The sequence below is a fragment of the Delphinapterus leucas genome, chromosome 12 (assembly GCF_059928025.1).
Source record: "Delphinapterus leucas isolate spDelLeu-1000000601 "Yukka" chromosome 12, BTC_Dleu_Yukka2, whole genome shotgun sequence".
In the NCBI taxonomy this organism is placed as follows: domain Eukaryota; kingdom Metazoa; phylum Chordata; class Mammalia; order Artiodactyla; family Monodontidae; genus Delphinapterus; species Delphinapterus leucas.
Window position 1 is genome coordinate 75,933,536 of NC_143140.1, and position 22,454 is coordinate 75,955,989.

At 40.6% G+C, this 22,454-nt stretch overlaps 1 protein-coding gene and 1 pseudogene across 1 annotated transcript; one reads left to right on the forward strand and one right to left on the reverse strand.

Moving 5' to 3' along the window:
- Positions 1-278: 278 nt before the first annotated feature.
- SF3B5 (splicing factor 3b subunit 5) lies at positions 279-1,044 on the reverse strand. Its single transcript, XM_022558401.2, has 2 exons — positions 628-1,044; positions 279-516 (listed from the first exon to the last, which is right to left on the reverse strand). The coding sequence occupies exon 1, from the start codon at positions 906-908 to the stop codon at positions 648-650; it is 261 nt and encodes an 86-aa protein (XP_022414109.1). The 5' UTR covers positions 909-1,044; the 3' UTR covers positions 279-516; positions 628-647.
- An 8,423-nt stretch (positions 1,045-9,467) lies between these two features.
- Positions 9,468-10,792, forward strand: LOC111166582 (large ribosomal subunit protein uL4 pseudogene; annotated as a pseudogene).
- The last annotated feature ends 11,662 nt before the right edge of the window (positions 10,793-22,454 follow it).

The following is a 22,454-nucleotide window of genomic DNA, read 5'->3' on the forward strand; positions in this document are numbered from 1 at the left end:
AAGAAAAAGAAGGGATACAATGATCACAAACCTCAATACTGAAAGCGTTATGGGCCTGAAAAAAGCTCTTGGAAAAAGTCGGGGTTGGGGAACATTCTAAAGGTTGTGCAGGACGCATTTAAGTGTCCGGCAATGAACGTTGGTCCTGCACTACCGCCCAACCCCTCCGTAACCGTCCCCTTATTTATCCCCCCACCATCCTCCCGCCTCCCCTGAAACCACAGTTCCAGAGCCGTCCCTGGACCCCTCCACCAAAACACAAGTAGTCCACACCAAGAGACTGAAACATTTCCAAACTTTATGGAAAAAACAACAACGACAATCAACTAGCCGAAAACGAGCCTCTAAATCCCGTCTCACTCCAGTGCCGTCTTCTCTAACGTTTGCTGGCTTTAGGCTCTCTCCACTGTCCGGTAACAGTTTTCAGGGGTCCTGACGGTCTCCCAACGCTGTGTTCCACAAGAAAACAGGGTCCACAGGAAGGCAGGTCAGGCGGGACGCCCCCAGTAAGCACCTCTGCACAAGTAAAGCACGAGAAGCAGAGGCATGGAAAATCAGTCCCCTTGGGGGAGGAACACGCGGGAACGACGGCAAACCGGCGGAACTCAGGGAGAGGTGCTCACGTACAGCGGTGACACGGCGAGGTCTCAGTTCTCCTCCGGCTTGTCGGCTGGCGGGCCGCAAGGCTGCAGCATCTTCTCCATCAAGTTGAAGCGGACTCGCGCTTTGCTCTCATTCTCGGCAATGGCGAAGTAGTTGAGAAGGTCGAAGTGGCCCATGTAGGAGCAGTAGGAGTCGCGGTGCTGGTTCACCAGCCACTCCCACTTGGTGGTGTCGGCGTGGCCGGTGCCGATGTACTTGGACTGCAGATGCTCTAGCTGGCTGTGGATGGTGTAGCGGTCCGTCATCTCGCCGCTCTTCCCTTTGCTCCCAGGTCAGAGGCCGCAGACGACAAGGAACTGCTCTGGGGCTTCAAACCGGAGAGAGGCCACCCGGCGTAACCTCCGGAGCCGCGCTGTCGCAGACGGATGGCGTCACATCTACGAAGTCGTGCAGACTCCCGGTCCCAGGGCTCAGAGGCGGAAGCGGAAGTGTATTCTGTCACCGAATTGGAGTTGCCCAGGCGACGCTACCACTGGGCCGCCCCTATAGAGAGCCCCGCCCCCTTCGCAGAGCGTTGCATCCTGGTCTAGTTAGTGGCCCTTTTCTAACAGGAGCTTTGCATGCTGGGACTTGTGGTCTCCGAGAGGTGGTGAGCGAAGGCTTCTTGGGACCCCTGAGGGATGTTTAAAAGACGGTGGGCGGCCTAAGGGAGCACGGTGTCTGGGAGGTGTGAAGCATCCTCCGGCGGTTTGGGGCTGAGTGGAAATGAGAAACTCTAATAGGACAGGGCTATAAGCACCTGGGCAAATGAACTCTTGCTGTAATTCCGCTTTCGAAGCTAACGAGGCACACTAGCCCCTTCACAACCAGAGGTGGACCACGCTGAAGTCAGGAGACGCGAGTTCTGGTGCCAACCAAGTATCTTACAAGTTGTGTGGAAAGTTATTTCAACGCTTGCAGGGCCGCCGTTTCCTGCCTGGTGACAAAAGTACAGCACCAGTTCCGACACGTTCCGGCGCCCATATCAAGCCCCTCCTTCCTCTTGAGCTTCTAATTTTGATATCCTCCCTCCAACTCCTCACCCCACCCTACACGCCCTCAGCCTATACTTCTTTCTCATCTTTCCGTGCGCCTCGCCTCTCCATTTCTCCGTAGGAACTGTTCCCACCGCTTGGAATGCTTTTGTTCCCCCGGCAAACATTTCTCCCTTTAAGTCAGCTCGAAAGTATCTCCTTGAAATTGCCTTTGGCTACTCCAGACAGATGTAAATTCTTCCTCTTTTTATCCTGTACGTCTCTTTGTTATTATCACTTTATAACCAATATTTGGTTTAAGAACTTCCTCACGCGAATACAAACTACTTGAAAAATTGTTTACTTTCTTCGATGATGTCTTGTATCATAAGCTTCTTTTATGATATCCTCATAGCCTGGCAGAGATTGTTTCTCAAAAAACGTTTGATGAATGGATAAACAACTGCCTGACAGCCAAATAGAACTCTTTACTAGGTGAAAGATAATTTTAAAATATTTTTATTCTGGTACAAAGTTGCAGTTATGTTGGACCAGTAAGTCTAGAGATCTAATGTACAGCATGATGACTTAAATACACTCTTAAATACATTCAACTTTATTTTTTTGTTTGTTTTTTGTTTTTGCGGTACACGGGCCTCTCACTGCTGTGGCCTCTCTTGTTGTGGAGCACAGGCTCCCGACGCGCAGGCTCAGTGGCCATAGATCATGGGCCCAGCCGCCCCGCGGCATGTGGGATCTTCCCAAACCGGGGCACGAACCCGTGTCCCCTGCATCGGCAGGCGGACTCTCAACCACTGCGCCACCAGGGAAGCCCTCAACTTTATTTTCTTAAAAACATTTTTTAAATTACAAAAATATTCCTTATGGGATCAGATAAATGCCAGTATCAAAAATGAAAAAAAAATGTTGCCCCTTCAGTTTAAACTGTTATAACAAATGTATCATTCCTAAAACGTAGAGACTATTAAATAAAGGCATGCCTGTGGATTTACCATCCAGATATATCAAACCTTGCCATTTTGCCATTTTTGTTCCCAACTTTGTTATTTTGTTTTGGTTTTGTTTTTTTAAAGAAATAAAACTGTACAAATGAACTTGAAAATTTCTTTGTATTCCCCTCCCTAATTTATTCACTTCAGGATCCTGTCTTGAATCTAGAATTAATTATCCTGATCCTGTGTTTTTGATTGTTGAAAGTTTGTATATCCATAAACAATAGATGTTTTTGTTATGCATGTTTAAAAGCATCATATAAACGACACTATGTATGTATTGTTATGAAAGTTTTTTTCCGCGTCAGTATCCCTGTTGATATATGTAGCTTTAGCTATGTGTTTTATCTAGCTTTTTAAAAAATGTTTATTGGCCTGTTATATTCCTGCTTCTGTGAATTGCATATTCATATCCTTTGCTCATTTTCTTATTGGGATCTTTGTCTTACTAATTTTTAAGGAGATCTTTAAATAATCAGGATACTTCGCTTGCCAGTTATTTGCAATGAAAATATTTTTTTTCCAGTCTGGGGCTCATCTTTACCCTTTCTTTATGGAAAGAGAGGGTATCTCTTGTTACACTGAAGTTAAGTTTAAAGTAGTCAGATGCATCAGCCTTCCTTTATGGTTTGTGCTTTTTGCATTGGGTTTAAAAAAATGAAAATAAACAAAACTCTCTTCTACTCTGGGACCATAAAAAATAGTTTCCTTCATTTTCTTTAAAAAGTTTTAGAATTTTGCTTTTTCATGTTTAGAAACTTAATCCACCTGGAAGTTTTTGTTTTGTTTTGCTTTAGGGATCTATATATGGCTAACTAGTTCCCAGTGATAACCAATCACTCATTATACATTCTTTCCCTACTCATCTTTAATGCTTCTGTTGTACATGTGTAGGTCTGTTTCTGGGCATTCTATTCTATTAGGCTCTTTGTCTGTACCCATACCAGTAACACAAGATCTTAATTATTGTAGCCTTACAGTAAGTCTTGATATCTGACAGGGTAAAATCCTGTACCTTCTTTCGTAAATGTCTTAACTATTCTTTGTTTTTTGTTTCTTTTTCCTTTTGCGGTACGCAGGCCTCTCACTGTTGTGGCCTCTCCCTGTTGTGGCCTCTCCCGCTGCGGAGCACAGGCTCCGGACGCGCAGGCCCAGCGGCCATGGCTCACGGGGCGGCACATGGGATCCTCCCGGACCGGGGCACGAACCCGTGTCCCCTGCATCGGCAGGCGGACTCTCAACCACTGCGCCACCACGGAAGCCCTGTCTTAACTATTCTTGATCCTTTGCTCTTCCACATGAATTTAGAATTGTCAGTAAAATCCTCATGGAAATTGTGATTGAGTAATCAAATAAAGCCATGAAAATTAATATTATTTCTATATCATTAAGAATGATTCTAAGGATATGAGAGGAAAAACCTCAAATTCAAAGACCTTTGGAGCTAGATGGGAAATACATTTACATGTATTAATTAAGAGCCAAGGTATATTAGTTACCTAGGGCTGCCAAAACAAAGTACCAAGAACTGAGTGTCTTAAATAATGAAAAATTATTTCCTCACAGTTCTGGGGGCTAGAAGTCCAAGATCAAGGTGTTGGCAGGCTTGGTTTCATTCTGAGGACTGTCTCCTTGTCTTGCAGATGGCCATCTTCTCTTTGTGTCTTCACAGGGTTTTCCCTCTGTGTGTCTGTGTTCTAATCTCCTCTTCTTAGAAAGACACAAGTCATATTGGATTAGAGTCCACCCATATGACCTCATTTCACATTAAGGTCCTATCTCCAAATGCAGTCACGTTCTGAGTTACTAGGTGTTAGCAGTTAAATGTTTGTTGGGGACTTTAACCCCACCATTTGGCGGGGCTGGGGCACAATTCATCACTGTTTTATATAGTGATGTGGAATATATGAGAACTTTAAAAAACATTTGTAAATTTAATTAATTAGATTTGTGAAAATAATTTAAGTACATGAGAAGGTTTGATTTGTTAGGTCAGACAATTGCAATACTTGAAAGGAAAATTGAAGTATTACATTAAAAGGTATGGTATAAAATGTTTAAGAGTAAAAATTTGGAGTGAAACTAAATTTTATCCAAAAGCCTCTTAAAAGTGATTGTGAAAATTTACTAAGCTAATAAATAGTTTAGGATTTTTTGCTGAGCTTAAATGCTTAAGGAAAGAGATTTTCAATTTATAACTTTAATAAATTGAACATTAACTTTTAAAATCTAAATAAATCTCTGAATAGTATTTTGTACTCTTAGTGCCCCAAATGACTCTCAAAGTCATCAAAAAAAACCTTCCATGTATCAAGATCAGCTTACAGATAACACAGAAACCCTGCTTCACATTTAATTGTAGTTACATTGAATTTATAGATTTATTTGGGGAGAACTGTCATCTTAACTATATTGAATTTTCTCATCTATGCACATAGTAAATATTTCCATTTATGTAAGTCTACTTTTTTGACTTTAAATAAAGCTTATATAATTTTCTCCATATGGATCTTTCACATCTTCTATTAGATTTATTCCTGGGTATCTGCTATATATATTTAAAGATGTTCCTTATGAGTCTTAAATTGTCACCTAGTAAAGAATATCACATTTTCTTACACTTCTTGTAAATAAAGACTTTTGGTTTGGAACCAGTGGCCTTGTTGGCAAGACATGCCAGGAGAGCTGTTACTATTTCCAGCCCCAAGATACTACCTCAAGTGGATCCTGCCTGTTAGGTTGCTTCAATGTAACTATCAAATGCCATCGTACAATTTGGCATTTGAGTGAGGAAAATAAGCAAGACAAGATGCCAGTGGAAAGGATATAGAATAAAAGAATGTATAAGGAAAAGAAAAAATATATGTTTTTAGATAGAAAATTACATTTTGTCTAGTCTATTTTTTAAGTCTGCAAATGTGAGGTAACATTTTTCTCTTTTCATCTTTTCTTGGTCTATCTTTAAAGCTGCGGGCTTTAAATTTTTTTAAAGTCACTTAATATTTTGAATGGTCAAGGCATTGTTCAAAACCCAAAATGCGTACAAAGGAATGCAGTTCCCAACATGTGCTCACTTCCCATGCCCATTCTCAGTAAGTAACCATTGCCATGCATATCTTATTTATCCTTCCGGAGATTTTTAAAATGAAAACACAATTATATATGATATATTTATTTAAGTATGTACAGATATATATGATATTTTACCCCTTTTAAAATTTAGATGGTAGCAAAATGCTCACCATAGTTCTCTACTTTGACTTTTTTGTTTGCTTTTTGTTTTATTTTCTTTGACATATCATGGTGATCATCTCATATGAGTACATAAAAATCTTCCTTATTCTTTTTGGGTTTTTTGTCTTGTTTGAAAGCTGCATACTATTCCACTGTATGGGTGTATTATACTCTAAATAACTACCCTCTTATTGATTGTCAAAGATCTTGTGTATCCAGAAATTATATTTAAATTTTATTACTATTGCAGAAAAATACAAAGTTCAAATTGAAATGAACAAAAATCACATCTCATTTGGTGAAAAATTATTTTAGATACCCTTTTTCTGTAAGCAAGTTTTAAAGTTATAAAAGGATTTTCTGTACGTACAGGTGTTGATATCATGTTTCACACTAGGGGTCGCCAAAACAGTATTTAAGGCCAACAAACAGACCAGTGACAGAGAACATTTTATAATTAGGCACCTTGAGCTTCTCAACCATGGTAAGCAGGAAAGTTACATTGTGACTGAAATGCTGAAGACAAAACTTTGGTTTGCTGTGTTTTCAAAGGCAACTATACTGATAATTTAGGAGAAAAGCAAGCAATCTTTCCCTTATCATCATACGTATTTTACTTTGGGGTTTTATGTTTAGCTGGATTAAGTGATGATGTGGAATTTAGGTGATATGGAATCTAGGGAATTTTTAAAAAGAAGTTTGCTGGACATGATCCTATTTTGCTGTGGTCAAAAATGTCTTTAGCTTCAGCTTTTCTTTTGCCAGCTACCATGGGTTTCATATATCTGAGCAGACCTAGAACCCTCAATTTTTGGAGGGTTTTATCTCTAATTGGGCATATACTTCAAAAGGATAAAGTGTTCTGTACTTTTAAAATTCTCCTAGAGCAGATATGATTGCCATGGGCATGTATTCAATAACTTTTCACTTGAGATTTTATAGGCTGGTCCTTCTCTGTTTAGTGATAACATTCAATCACAAGCTGGTGTAATTTCTGAACAAAAATTTCTCACAGGAGAAATTTCACAAAGGAACTTTGAAGTATTATGTACATGTTCCATTTGTTGCAGTAATATGAAATCTTGCAGCACTAAGATTAATGATTGACATATCATAGGTACTGAATCAATATTCAGTGAAAAAATGAATGAATGATGAATGTTCACGATAGCATCTTAAATGACAACAAAAGATTGGAAACAATTTTGGTGACAACAGTAAAGGAATAATTACATAAATCATGCTGTAAACTGGCATATCTCATTTGAACATAAGTTCCTTTGAAATATGTAACTCTTTTCTCCATTATATTAGCACAGTGATTTACCCGTTGTCGGCACTCAATAAATACTCATTGAATTCGATTAACACACTGGATTAAGCATGGATATGCCCCCAAATCTCAAAGCATTCCCCAGGAGTTGGGACTATCCACCTCAAAGTCATGACCATCCTTTACTTTAAGCCTAAAATATGTGGATTTGGGGGGAACAACTTTTTCTATGGAGTTAATGTCAGTAAAAAAGACCCATGACAAGGCTTTACAAAATTATGAATATATTAAATTTTAACTGTTTTAGAGTTGCTTCAATCAGTTATCTATATAGAGTGCAAGGAATAATTTTTCATAGCTGAGTCAGTTCAGCTGAGGTCCTTGAACATCAGTAATCAAAAATTAGCGTACGGAATCTGAGAACAAGAAGTGAAATGGATTGGGGAGGAGGGATAGATTGGGAATTGGGGATTGACCTGTATACACTGCTATATTAATATAGATAACCAACAAGGACCTACTATTAAAAAAAAGTGAATTGGATAGGAATGACCTTCTATGCAACATTTCAGGTATCCAATTAAACATGTGACTCATTATGGTCTACATAGAGTAAAAGTCACAGGTTAACCTGGAGGATAGGAGCTGAGTTTACACCTTTCTTCTGATTTGAATTGAGAAAGTATAAAATTTGTCTAGTTCCTAGGGGAGGTTTAATGCCTGGTAGTTTTGATTCAACACAGGGAAGTTGTTTCATCTTGAATTTTTAGAAAAGTATGTGCATAGAAGAGAAGACTTTGGGCTTATCAAAGTATGGTTTATTTCACTTTTCACAAGTTCCGCTTATTTTCATAAAACAGAAAACATAGTTCAAAACCTGTATGTGTATTTTTGTGATTTTATTCATTTGTATTATTTCTCCTTCATTTGTCACCTATGAGTGTTTAACTTAGCATTCCCCAAAGGATCTGTGTTAATATGCTGTGTACAGTGGCCCAAAAAGAAAATGACACAGAAGCAAGCCCAATACTTTTAATGCTGTTAATTTATTTATGGTAGCTTAAAGCCAAAAAGGAATTTGGGGGATGGAACAGACTGGCACACACAGTCATGGCAAAGTACCAATGGTGCCCTTTCCCCACCTGTTCCTTTCACATTTTCTTCAGCTTATGTAAACCACTCTGCAAATGCAGTTTCAAGTCTCCCCACTTCCAACTAGATATCTGCCTCTAACCCTCTCTTATAAAGGAATTCTTGCATTACAGCTCCTGAGGACTGCTCTAATAATAAAGTTTTAGTGAGTTAACAGTTTCAGTTGTCTGAGGAACTGATTTGTTCTATAGAAATACAAAAATATGTCCAGTCACCATCTTATTCTATGCGGTCCTCGAGAGAGCAAAATGCTGTTGGTATAGGCTTTCGTCTCTACTTTTGAATCCCTTGATTTGTTAGGATAATCTTTATATTTGGCTTAATAGCTTTACTTTAAAAAGTCAGAAAAGCACCTGAAGTTTTGTCCTAGTTTAGGTGCAGTTCTGCCCCTAGATCAAGGCAAGAGTGGACCTGGTGTTGGACCCCCATCACTTTCGAAGGTCCTGCTATGGCTCCCCCCTAGCTGCACCCTCCCATGAGCTGAAAAGTCCATGGGTCAAGGGGATGTACCCATCCTTGCTGATACTCCCTTAACCCCTGGCTCAAACACACATAGACCAAGCTTCGAAACACAAATTCCAAGAATCACAGGGCTTGTGCAGTCTTCTTCCCTGGCCTGTCCTCCCAAAGGCTCACTTGCTGCTGGTGTGCACACCCCTGGGCCTGCAGAGGGCTCAAGGAATGGCTATCGGCTGGGTTATTTACTTTATGAACTCGAAGAGGCAGGTTGAGAAATTCCACTTAAGGGGTTTGGGCTTGGAAGCCACTCTTAGAGACGGTTTTTAGGACCCACGTGTCCACCTGTAGTTCAGAAAAGATTATCCTGTACCTAAATTTCCCCCAGGTCCTCTTCCCAGTCTCAAATTTCTTACTGGTAAGTAATCTTCTGGTTATAAATTGCATAATTAGTAACAATGACTTGCTCCAGGTGGTAACCTCAGTTCTCCTGAAACAGAACCTCTCTGATCATCTTCAATGTTAAAACTGCTGCTTCATTTAGTAGATGAATGACTTTTTAACCAGAGGAAGATTTATAATTAAATGCAAAGATGATAAATTAAATCATACCATTAGTATTAATACTTTCATGTTAGGTTTAGGAATAATCTGTTTATGTATGTTATTTAAAGTATTTGTAGCTTTTCCTGTGGTAGCCACCAGGTTGAGGGGAGTGTGGCCTTCTCCTCTCCCACCATGGCGTGTGCTCGTCCACTGATATCAGTGTACTCTGAAAAGGGGGAGTCATCTGGCAAAAATGTCACTTTGCCTGCTGTGTTCAAGCCTCCCATTCGACCAGATATTGTGAACTTTGCGCACGCCAACTTGAGCAAAAACAACAGACAGCCCTATGCTGTCAGTGAATTAGCAGGTCATCAAACCAGTGCTGAGTCTTGGGGAACTGGCAGAGCTTGTGGCTCGAATTCCCAGGGTTCGAGGTGGCGGCACTAACTGTTCTGGTCAGGATGCTTTTGGAATTATGTGTCATGGGGCCCTCATGTTTGCACCAACCAAGACCTGGCGATGTTGGCACCCCAGAGTGAATACAATGCAGAAGCAATATGCCATCTGCTCTGCGTTGGCTGCCTCGGCTTTACCAGCGCTGGTCATGTCTAAAGGTCATCGTATAGAGGAAGTTCCTGAACTTCCTCTGGTGGTTGAAGATAAAGTTGAAGGCTACAAGAAGACCAAGGAGGCTGTTTTGCTTTTGAAGAAACTTAAGGCCTGGAATGATATCAAAAAGGTCTACGCCTCGCAGTGAATGAGAGCTGGCAAAGGCAAAATGAGAAACTGTCACCGTATCCAGCGCAGGGGACCCTGCATCATCTGTAATGAGGACAACGGTATCATCAAGGCCTTCAGAAACATCCCTGGAATTACTCTGCTTAATATAAGCAAACTGAACATTTTTAAATTTGCTCCTGGTGGGCATGTGGCACGTTTCTGCATTTGGACTGAAAGTGCTTTCCACAAGTTAGATGAGCTGTATGGCACTTGGCGTAAAGCTGCTCCCCTCAAGAGTAACTACAACCTCCCCATGCACAAGATGCTCAATACAGACCTTAGCAGAATCTTGAAAAGCCCAGAGATCCAAAGAGCCCTCCGAGCACCACGCAAGAAGATTCATCGCAGAGTCTTGAAGAAGAATCCACTGAAAAACCTGAGAATCACGTCGAAGCTAAACCCATATGCAAAGACCACGCGCCGGAACACCATTCTTCGCCAGGCCAAGAACCACAAAATCTGGATGGATAGGGCAGCAGCAGCACTAGAAGCCAAATCAGATGAGAAGGGGATTCCAGGCAAGAAGCCTGTGGTGGGAAAGAAGGGAAAGGAGGCTGTTTGCGTTAAGAAGATGAAGAAGCCAAAGAAGGCTTTGGTGGAAAAAAAGGCTGCAGTGACCAAGAAACCAGCAGCTGAAAAGAAGCCTGCTAAAAAAGAAGCCCACAGAAAAGAAACCCAGCACAGAGGAAAAGAAGGCTGCTGCATAAGCTTAAATTTGTTTATTCAGTAAAGGTCAAATCATTTTGGACAGCTAATTTTGAATAAAGACCTGATCAAAGAGGCAGTGAGAAACATGAAAAAAATAATAATAATAAAAAAAGTATTTGTGGGCTTCCCTGGTGGCGCAGTGATTGGGAGTCCGCCTGTCGATGCAGGGGACGCGGGTTCGTGCCCCGGTCCAGGAGGATCCCACGTGCCGCGGAGCGACCGGGCCCGTGAGCCATGGCCGCTGAGCCTGCGCGTCCGGAGCCTGTGCTCCACAACGGGAGAGGCCACAACAGTGAGAAGCCCGCGTACCGCCAAAAAAACAAAACAAAACAAAACAAAAAAAAGTATTTGTAATACTTAAGAGACTTTTGCCTTTTAGACTATATGATAGATAAATACGGTTCTATTTATTTAAAACATGTAATTGATTTATTTGTTTTGTTTTTTTGTATTTTTGCGGTACGGGCCTCAACTCCTTCCATTAAGAGAAGCAACTTGCTTCCCCGTAGCCAAGCAAGAAACTCGAGGGATAGGCTGTCAAATATGAATGTGTCTCTTAGCCCAAAGGAGTGGGGTGGGAAGAGGGCTTGTGTATTTGAAGTCTCCTGAGAGCTGCACAGAGGGCTTTGCCTTCCAGACTGCCCAGCGTGACTCCCTAGCGATGCTCATTTGTAATTCCCTACGAGGGGAAGTGTAAGAAGGGCTGGGGAGGCGGGTGTAGGGTGCAAGGCCACAGTGAGGCTTGATGAAGTGGGACCTTCCGCATCCTTGTTGCACCAGCGATCTGTCAGCTAACTGGGTATCTAGAAATGACTAAAAGAGTAGCAGAGTTTAAAGCCATTGAAAAAAAACAAAGAAACAATCTGTCCATTGCTGTGGGATAGAGAAGGAAGGTATAAGCAGTAACACTAAAGGTTGTGAGGAGTCTCTGGATACTGCATTTAAGTCCAAATGCCATTCTGTCTCCACTCCTGAGACTGCCACTGCTAAACCCCAACGCATCCTTTCTATTTTATCCCCGCCTATTGTTCTGCGGTCTTTTCTTGGAACATCTTGATTGCTTTTCCTCGGTAGCTGTCAAGAAAAACCAAAAAGTTGCTCTTGGTCTTATGCATTATGGAAAGATTTTGTACCCTGATCTTCTGAGGTGCCCTATTTCTGCCATGGAAAACCTTCCCCAGGTCTTACATAGGAATGCCTGCCTTTCGTTCACAAGGGACTGATTTTGGTCTCTTTACAGGCGGTTTTGCTTGTGAATTGTTCCTTTGATCCTCTCACCAGCCTTAAGTCTTGGCCTTTATTCTTTCCCAATGACATGGACATTTCCCTTCCAAAGCTACCGTCCTTCCTCTCTCTGGGCCCACTGACTTCTGCAAGATTTTAAATCTATCCAGATATATTCAGGCAATGGGTTATTTAAAACCTTCATAGGTCTTTCTTCCTGTTAATGGTGGGAAGAAAATGCTCAAGAACCTTGGGCTCTGAGATTTGAATTCTTTAATAATATCTAAAAAGCAATTTATGCTTCACATAAATGACTACTGACTCTGGTCTGTTTCTGCTACTTTTCCAGAAAAAAGTCAGCTCTTCAGGTACACCAAAGGGGAAGAAAATTTCGCTTAGACCACTTTATAAAGTTTTGCAGAACCTCTGGACCATATTTACAAACAATTTCCAGAAGAGACTTGGAGACCTTAGGCCAGGAAGTTAAGCAGTTTGGCAGCAAAGTTTCAGCCTGCCAAATCCATGATATTTGCCCAAAGGTAATGGCAAGAGTCATGTTGCTTTAATCTGTCAGGTGAAAAGTTTCTCCCAGTCAGTGCCTAAAGGGCTACAGTCTCAATTCCCACCCTTCACTCCTGTTGGACCAACTGTTAACAAAGGAGAGAGGGTGGTGGAGCTATTGGTATGAGTGCCTACAAAGCTGAGGCCAGGTGCTAGAAATACCTTCATCACTATAAAAATTTAGGAAAGCAGTAACTGTATTTAGTCATATTCCCATCAGTCTAGCTGCTTAAGTGCCTGCAAGAGCTACCTGCAAAACTCCATTTCTTATACTTGGCACGTTGCAGGGATTTGCACGCGGCTTTTTCAACCAGATAGTTTTCCCTCTTTCAATTGCCCCGCTGACTTTGGAGCCAAGAAACTCATTCCATGTGACTCTATTGAGTACTTCCTGTCTCCATCCTTTAAGTGGCTTGTGGTTCGAAAGTCATTATAAGAAGTTGTTTGGAATTCAGAGCATTTTTTCTCCCATTAAAAATGTCATAAATGGTGATTAGCTTTTTAAGCCCAAACATACTAACTTGTTTAACTTAGAGTGTAATGTTCTAGTTGTAGAAATGAGCTACCATTTATAACTGTGGTTTTGTTTTTGTTTCTAATACAGAAGAAAATTGTGAATTCCAAATTGGACTGTCAAGAAGAAACCTGAAGTTGCAGCGCTGGCCCTTGTGGTCCACCCCTCTCAAGCCACTCACTGCTGTCGGCCAAATGATAGGAAAATCTCTTAGCTCTACCCAAAGGCAGGGATTTCTGGAGTGGAGATGGGGGAAACAGGAGGTGGGAATATAGGCCTGGGGGAAAGAGTAAAACGTGAACTATAGCAAAAGCCTCTTGGCAGCAGTGACAGAACTCTCTGCCTTACTTTCTTCTCATCTTTCCCCCCTTCTTTTCCTTTGTGAGGCCGTCAGCATGGGTTTACAATGCCTGGGTAGTCTGGTCACTGGGAGAAGCAGAAGAGGCGTTTCTATACATATGAGCCTGATGGGGGTGGTCATTTGCATTTAGAAGAAATTCTATGCATTGGGGACTGCCTGTATTTGGAAGATTCAAGAATTCTTAGTATTCTTTTCTCAACTTCTAGGCTGCATTGAGAAATTATTAGTCTCTATTAAGCCTTAAAACTTTCTAAAAGTGCATTTGGTGCCAAACTTTAGTAGAGTTGCATCAAAAACAAAACATCAAACCTGTACTAACATTGCAATGTAATTTTATTTATTTATTTTATTTATTTTTGGCTGTATTGGGTCTTCGTTTCTGCGCGTGGGCTTTCTCTAGTTGCGGCCAGCAGGGGCTACTCTTCGTTGCAGTGCGCAGGCTTCTCATTGCAGTGGCTTCTCTTGTTACAGAGCATGGGCTCTAGGCGCGCGGGCTTCAGTAGTTGTGGCACACGGGCTTTGTTGCTCCGCGGGATGTGGGATCTTCCCGGACTAGGGCTCAAACCCATGTCCCCTGTATTGGCAGGTGGATTCTTAATCACTGCGACACCAGGGAAGCCCGCAATGTAATTTTGATAGGAACATTTTGTTATTTTCATAAGGCAGGATTGGGTAGAGCAGTTAAATTAAACTTAGCAATCATGTATTTTTTTTTAAAAGCAAAGATTAGTACATTAATTACATTAAAAGAAAGCACTTCTGCTTAACAAAATATACCATTAAAAAATAAAAATACAAGCCATAGACTGGGAGAAGATATTTGCAGCCTATGTAACCAATCAATAACAACAATAAAAAATTTGTTTCCAAATATATAAAGAACTTTTACAATTTGATTTTTTTTTTTTTTTTTTGGCAGTATGCGGGCCTCTCACTGTTGTGGCCTCTCCCGTTACGGAGCACAGGCTCCGGATGCGCAGGCTCAGCGGCCATGGCTCACGGGCCCAGCCGCTCCGCGGCATGTGGGATCCTCCTGAACCGGGGCACGAACCCGTGTCCCCTGCATCGGCAGGCGGACTCTCAACCACTGCACCACCAGGGAAGCCCTACAATTTGATTTTTTAAAAAGGTAGAAAATCCAATAGAAAAATAAATCATTTGATTATGCAATACACAATAGAGGAAATCCAAATGGATAATAAACATTAAAAAGTGTTTTTAACATAATTAGTAAACAGAGATATGTTAATTAGAACAATGAGATACCACTATATGCCCACCATTATTAGCAAACTATCAAAAGTTTTATAATACAACATATTGGTGAGGAATTCTAATTTTTGGTGGAAATGTACTGTAAATTGTACAGCCACTTTGGAAAACAGTTTGGTATTATCTAAATTGAGGATATCCATACCCTATGTTCAAGCAGTTCCACTACTGGATGTATAGAAGTGGTTTTCAAAGTAGGGTCCCTGGATCAAGCAGCATCAGCATCACCTGGGAACATGTTAGCAATGCAAATTCTTGGGCCCTGATCAGACCTACTGAATCAAAAACTTGGGAAATGGGGCCCAGAAATCTGTTTTAACATGTCCTCTAGATGATTCTGATGAAAACTAAATTTGAGAACCACTGACTTAGAGATTATTCTGTATATGTATACAGAACAACACGTAAACGGAAAGTTCATAGCAGATTCCCAAATGGAAACAACCCAAATGTCCATTACTAGTAGAATGGTAAATTCATTTTTAACTTCGGACTAACTGAAGCATCTTTATATACTGAGGATTGAGAACAAGTCAAGGGAAAAGATGAAGTTAAAAGAAAGGAGAATAATTTGATGGAATAAGTTGAAGGTCAGATAAAATCTAAATGGGAGGGTGTTATTTGAGGAGAAAAGAGGTGCTCCTTTGTTGAAGACTAGAGAAGGAATGCAGAAATGTCATTGAGGGGGTAAAGTAGGAGGATTTGAAGTTTATTCATACATGAGAGCCTTTATTTTATTATTAAAAATCAAGGTCATATGCAAAGAAAAAAGACAATTCACCTGGTTTAGTTCGGCCAGAATGATGAATTAAATGGAGGATATAATGAGACCCATCCCCCCTGCATCCTTTGAATTCTTGAGGGTGACACTAAATTCTGCCACTCCACTCCTGAGATGTAATATTGTTTTTGATTTACAGTCTTGGCTGAGAGGTGAGGGTGTAGTTTCAGGGACTTCTACTTGCCTTTCCTAGTACAATAACTCTTATTTTACAAGTCAAGGAACTAATATGAAGGTTCTGTAAAATCCTAATGTCTGTTCCAATTATACTTTCAAACACTGGGGAAATGATCTCTGTGTAGATCTGTGGATGAGTAGACATGTATACCTGGCTAGGTCTCTATTAATACCTTGACCCTCACATACTCCTACTCTAACAATGGGTGTCAGAAGGTGCTTTGGGTCTCTGGATATTAACATCAACTCAGACTCTGTATCTAATAGTCCTTAAAAGAGCCATGTATTCCCCTGTCTCTAGTGCATGGCTACCCTAGTGCACAGCCATAAGACCCTTTGGGGAAGAACTGGGAGAATGAGTACTATATACACTTGCCACGGTGTTGCAGGGTCCTTCTTCATGTGGATCTAGCCTCTTTTTCAGACAATGGAGACGTTCTCTGGTGGGTTTGAAAATTGGCTCAGGCTTGAAAAATGGGCAAGGGATCATGACTTTCCACTGAGGCAGCTGATCATAGGCTTCTGCTCATCTATTCTTGGTCTCTTTTGATTATATATATTAAGCAATATCCTTGGTGGATGCACATCTATCTCACTCCTTAGAACACCTTCTTCTATTAAATATCTCCATAGATTCCTAGAGATCAGCCCCCTATCCACTCCATTCCAAACTTGCTGCCCATTAAGAACATTATACCCATGTTGATTTTGGTGGTAAAGGGCTACCATATGGCTTCTTCTCTTCTGGGAATCCTATCATCTCCATGGCTATTAGGGATCCTAGTTCTATAACAGAATGTTTCATCAATTCCAGCCTACAGAAGAGAGCCACCACTGAACTTCTTAATGACATTGATTCAGTGGGAACTCTGGAGCATTAATTGCACCTCAGAGTTGGTCCCTTCTTGAGACAAGGAGCTCAGTATTTAGTATCCCAGTGTTAGTCACTAGCTGTGGTCTGCACCAAGGGCAAGGCAGCTCCTATTCAATATGGGGCAATTCCCTGGAGAAGAAAGCACTTCTTCAAAAGTTGATAGCAGCCAATGCCTAGAGCAGCTGGGGGATGGATACAAGGATGTGATAAAAGTGATCGGGGGGGGGGCAGATCCTGAAACTTCTGCGCGTTAGTTTCCTTTATCTATAAAATAGGGATATCAATACTTAGTTCACAGATTTATTTGGGAAATAAAATGAAATTAAATGATAGGCAGCTTGAATCTAAGTGGAATTTGGACAAGCCAGGATGTCTGGGGAAAAGGGTTGACAAAGTCTGCCAGTAGCCTGTTTGCATGTAGATTAAAAAGCATTGTGGGAGAAGATTCAAATTGTGATTGTTATTAAGATTCATTTGGTCATTTACTCCCTGACAAACATTTAGGGCTCTTCATTCACGTGTCAGCACTCTGCTAGGCTGTGGATGTTCTGACTGGTTTAAATGTGTGGAAGTTGGGGAGGTGACCTATCGGAAGTCCTTTCCTCTCTGTCTTGGAGCTGAGAAGCCCTGGGACATGAATCAGGCATGATGAGCCTGCCCAAGTCGGAGACCTGCAAAGACTGGGGGCAATAAGGAAAAACAAATGGGTATTTTACTAAAATCTCTAATATACTGGAAACAAGGAGCACAACTTAGGGACTCATCTAACAAAGTCTTGCATGTGAATGGGGGTGGGGATCAGGGCAGCTACTTCCCACTTCACAGCAGAACATCAACAGCTTTGTCATCTTAAGGGCTTCACTGCCTCCAGTGTAATGGTAGACAACTGTGCTGGGAAGACTTGTCAGTAGATAGCACTGTGACTCTGCAGGACTGTGGCAGCAGGTGACAGGTGTGGACATTCGTGAGTACATGTGTGAACCCTCTGGGAACTCTCAGAAATTCTCCAGGCCCCCTCCTCAGCTTCAGGTTGATGAAGCCTGGGGAAGCTTGGTTACAGCTCTAGCCTGTCGAGAACATTCAGCTGGGTGTACAAAGCTTTACTCCCATTATTCCACCCATTATTCCACTCATCCTCCCCAATTCAGTGTCGTAAACTCGAGCCCCTATGTCACCAAGGAGGCACCCTAAATACACATTTTAATTACTGTCAGTTTAAGGAACACTCTAGCTCCCAGACACACCCTCCCAAATTCTTTCATTTAATGATAAACTCTCTGTCAAAATCTGTTTTTTTTTTTAATTAAATTCCAAAATCTATTTATTCAAAGTGAGTACAGGAACCAAAAACCTAGAGTATCTAGTGTTCAAAACTAACCTTTGCAAAAAGATACTGGTTTGTTGTTTTTGTTATGCTTTGTTTTGTACCTAGATGATTCCATGAGTCACTGGCTGAATGATTTGTCTTTTCTTTTGTTTTCCCCTGCCCTAGAAAGATAACTGACTTTCCTTGTATCAAAAAATGACTCAACATTGGATAGAATTAGAGCTAAAAATATTAGCCTTATGGTTTATTTTCATTCCATCCATATACTTACCTAAGCCTTCTTTTCTAGCTTAGGATTCTGCTGGAGTGATGTGTAATCCTGAGCTCTGACGGGTGTCCCAGTCCTCCCTTAAAACCAAGGTTAATACAAGTGCATGAAATAGTTTTAATCAGATCAGAAACAAGAACTATGGCCACAAAAAGAAGTCAGATGTGGGATAGACAGAGGGACAAATAACATAAAATTACAAAAGGGTTAATATGAAATCCCATTTCTTAGGAAGAGGTGTCCTTATAAAGCCAATGTGGGGTTTATTTTCAAATAATTTATTAATCTTAAATTTGGAGTTTGTTTAACAAATATAGCCATATTTTTCCTGTCTTAACCTATTAAAGAGCCAACATGGACAAATGAATATGAAATAGAATTTGTAGTCCTATTTTAACATACAGACAATTCAACGTTGAAACTATTTTCATTTCAACTCTCTGTCACAAAAAAATTAGTAGCACTCAAAACTATAATTTTCTTTTCTTCCTATTTCTGAATAGGCCTGAGAGATTAAAATAGAAAGTTAAGTAACATAAGTGACCTACTAAATGACCTAGCAAGTGTTTGACTGAGATAAGTTGTAACACTTATGCTAAAAATTGAAAAACTGTCACTTCCCTGTTAGAGCTGAAAATAGCTCTTACTAGTTGTTCTTCCCGATGCAAATCCATATTCAGCTTTGTATTATTAACACAAATCACTCAAAACAATTCCAAATGAGCACATATAGACTTAGACAGAATTAATACTAGATTGTTGATAAAGCCTTTAATCCAATTTGAATGAGTGCCTCATCCAAAGTGAGCTGGCTTGAGGTTTTTCTCCTTCTTTCTATAAATTTAGTACTTATATACCGATCTCATTTAATGAATATGTATTATGCAGCTCTTAGGTAAAAATTCAGAGATTAGGTGTTCCCAGTACTACAAAGGTGAGGAACATGTAGTGGGTACTATGTAATTTACAATATAATTGTTGCTATGAATATGAACATTTTACAATTTATTATAAAGCATAAAAACAGCAACTATTCAGAGAACTGGTAGGTTATTTTTAGTAGAAGTGGTGAAAAATGACTTTATAAAGAAATATCATTTGGAAGAGGTTTGGATGTCTGTGCAGCATTTCAAAAGTTGGTGCTGGGGTTTTAGGAGATCATTCTGGTGGAAGGTCTGTCATGGGAAAAACAATGGAGAATGGAAAGGTCATGGTATATTCAGAGAATGGCCAGTTGAAAGGGATAAAGTAGGGTAGGGAAGAAGAGGGAGAACAAGTTGAAATGGTATTATGAAGGGTTTTAATACTGTGTTCAGTAAAACCGTTTGGACCTAATATGTAAGTAATAGGGACCCATTGAAGATTATGGGACAAGATAATAATTTAATTAAATCTTTGTTTTATTTTTTAAGTTTTTCTTGCGGTACGCGGTCCTCTCACTTGCTGCGGCCTCTCCCGCCGCAGAGCACAGGCTCCGGACGCACAGGCTCAGCGGCCATGGCTCACGGGCCTCGCCGCTCTGCGGCATGTGGGATCTTCCCGGACCGGGGCACGAACCCGTGTCCCCTGCATCGGCAGGCGGACTCTCAACCACTGCACCACCAGGGAAGCCCTATGGTACTTTTGTTATAGCAGCCTGAACAGAATAAGACATAGGAACATAATGACTAGAACTGGAGCAGTCATGCTCTTGGGCCATGAGGTAAGCTCAAACATGGAAGCCAAGCATGGTAGAGCAACAAGATAGAAGGAACCCGAGTCCCTGACATCCTGGCTCTACATATGAGAACTGGAATACTTATCTCTAGAACTTCATATGAGAGAAATAAACTTCTGTCTTGTTTTAGCCATCATTATTGGGGCTTTCTGTCATTCATAGCTGGCCATAATCCTAAATACAGCACCCCATCCATGAGCTGTGAAGAGCCACAAAAAGTTTTAAGCAGAGGAATGAAATTATGAATATAATCTACTGTAGAAGATTGCTCACCATATCTTGAAAGAACTGGAGAGATGAAAAACTCCGGGCAGAGACACAACTTGGAAGGCTACGTCAGCAAATCTGGTTTGAGATGGACCTGGACAGCAGTGGGCTAGCGGGAATGAAAGGCTAAATGTGATGTCATTCCCTGAATATACCCACAGCCCTCTCACAGCTCCCACATTTTTGCTCTTGCTATGCCTTCGGATTAGAAAGACTTCACCTTCAAGACCTAGTCCCATGACATTGTCTTCAACATTCTCAAGTAGAGTTTTGTTTTTCCATAAAAGTTTGCCCGCTTATTTATTTGTTCATGCTAATAGTGCTCTTTCAAACTCTTTCTTGTTGAAACTCCTTTGCCTTGCAGACAAGGCTCTCCAGGAGCTAGCAATCACGGAGTATTTACTATGTGCCAGGCAGTGTATTAAGCCCTTTATATGCATGATCTCAGTGAATCCTCAGTACATCTCTATGAGTAGAATAGCCTGTCTCTAAGAACACTCCAAGATTCCCCGCAAAGCAACCTCTCTCTCCTGGTTATCCTACATACACAAGGGGATGTGTTGTTTCTGCCCTGGAGCTTTTCAGGAGGCCTCTGGGGAGATGGCTGTCCCTAGACATGGAAGCTCCCAGAAAAGAGAATGTCAGAGTGGTCAACACCTATTGTCTTCTGCTTTCTGTATTAGCTACAATTCCTCAACAACAAATAAACTCTATGCCCACTGATCCAGTGACTCAACATTTATTGAGTACCTACTTTGGAATTTATATTCTACAGTTTATTTTGGTGAAGGAAATAAAAAACAACACAGTTTAATTTCATATTATTTTACCATAGACTAGTCAGTTATTCTAATACCACTTGCTGAGGTATATATTTCCCTCTCTGATCTGAAATAGCACATTAAAAAAATTCCTCGTAAAAGAATTTCATATATGTGTGTGTTTATCTGGACTTTGCACACTCAAATTTAGTATTTATTCCTGGGGATGACCTTGTAATTGTGTTTTTCTTTTAGCTTTTTGTTTTGAAATAATTATAGACTCACAGGAAGTTGCACAGATAGCACAGAGTCCCATGTACCCTCCCCCCTTTGGTGACATCTTACATAACTGCACAACATCAACACCAGGAAATTGATGTTGGTAACTTGCTGTTAACTATACTTATTTGATTTTTCACCATTTAAAAAAATTTCAGGCACTGTTGGTATGTGTGTGTCTATAGTTCTATGCAATTTTATTTCATATATAGATTCATGCTACCACCACCACAATCAAGATACAGAGTGATTCCATGAACAAACTCTTGGTATTTGCACCCACCTCTCACCTTCCCCCACCCCACCATTCTCATCCCTGTCCCCTAGCAACCACTAATGTCTCCATCTCATCTTATCGTTTTGAGAATGCCTTATAAATGGAATCACACTGTATGTAACTTTTTAGCAGTACCATTTTTCACTGAGCATAATGCCCTTGAGGTCTATACAGGTGGCTGCCTGTATCAACAGTTCATTTCTTTTTATTACCAAGTAGTATTACATTGTATGGATGTAAGTTTGTTCAACCATTCATCCGTTGAAGAACATTTGGGTGGTTTGTAGTATTTTGTTATATTATGAATAAAGCTGCTATGAACATCCACATATAGATTTTTGTATGACTATAAGTTTTCATTTCTCTGGGATAAAAGAGTGTGACTGCTGGATTATATGGTAAGTGCATATTTTGTTTTGTAAAACATTGCCAAATGCTTTTCCAGAGTACCTATACCATTTTACATTCCCACCAGCAATGTATGAGAAAGTCAGTTTCTCTGTATCCTTGCTAGCATTTAGCATTATCACTATTTTTTCCGTGTTTTGAAAAATTGTGATACAATTCACATACCATAAAAATCACCCTTTTAAAGCATACAATTCAGTGGGTTTTCACATATGCACCATCACCACTATCTAATGCCAGAACATTTTAATCATACCTGAACGAACCCCTGTGCCCATTAGCAGTTATTACCCACTCCCCACCCCTCCCCCCAGCCCCTGGCAACCACCAGTCTACTTTGTGTCTCTATAGACTTGCCTATTCTAGACACTTCATATAAATGGAATCAATATGTGGTCTTTTGTGGTAACACTATTTTTAATTTCAGTAGTTCTAATAGGTGTGTAGTGTTATCTAATTGTAGTTTAAATTTGTATTTCCTTAATGATTAATGATGTTGAACATCTTTTCACGTGCTTATCGGCCATCCTTATTTCTTTTTGGTGAAATATTTTTTTCATGCCTTTTGTTTGCTCTATTTACTATTGAGTTTTGAGAGTTTTTTAGAT

Bases quoted from the DNA above. Each gene is read 5' to 3' on its own strand.
- SF3B5 (XM_022558401.2), bottom strand. From the start codon at position 908: ATGACGGACCGCTACACCATCCACAGCCAGCTAGAGCATCTGCAGTCC.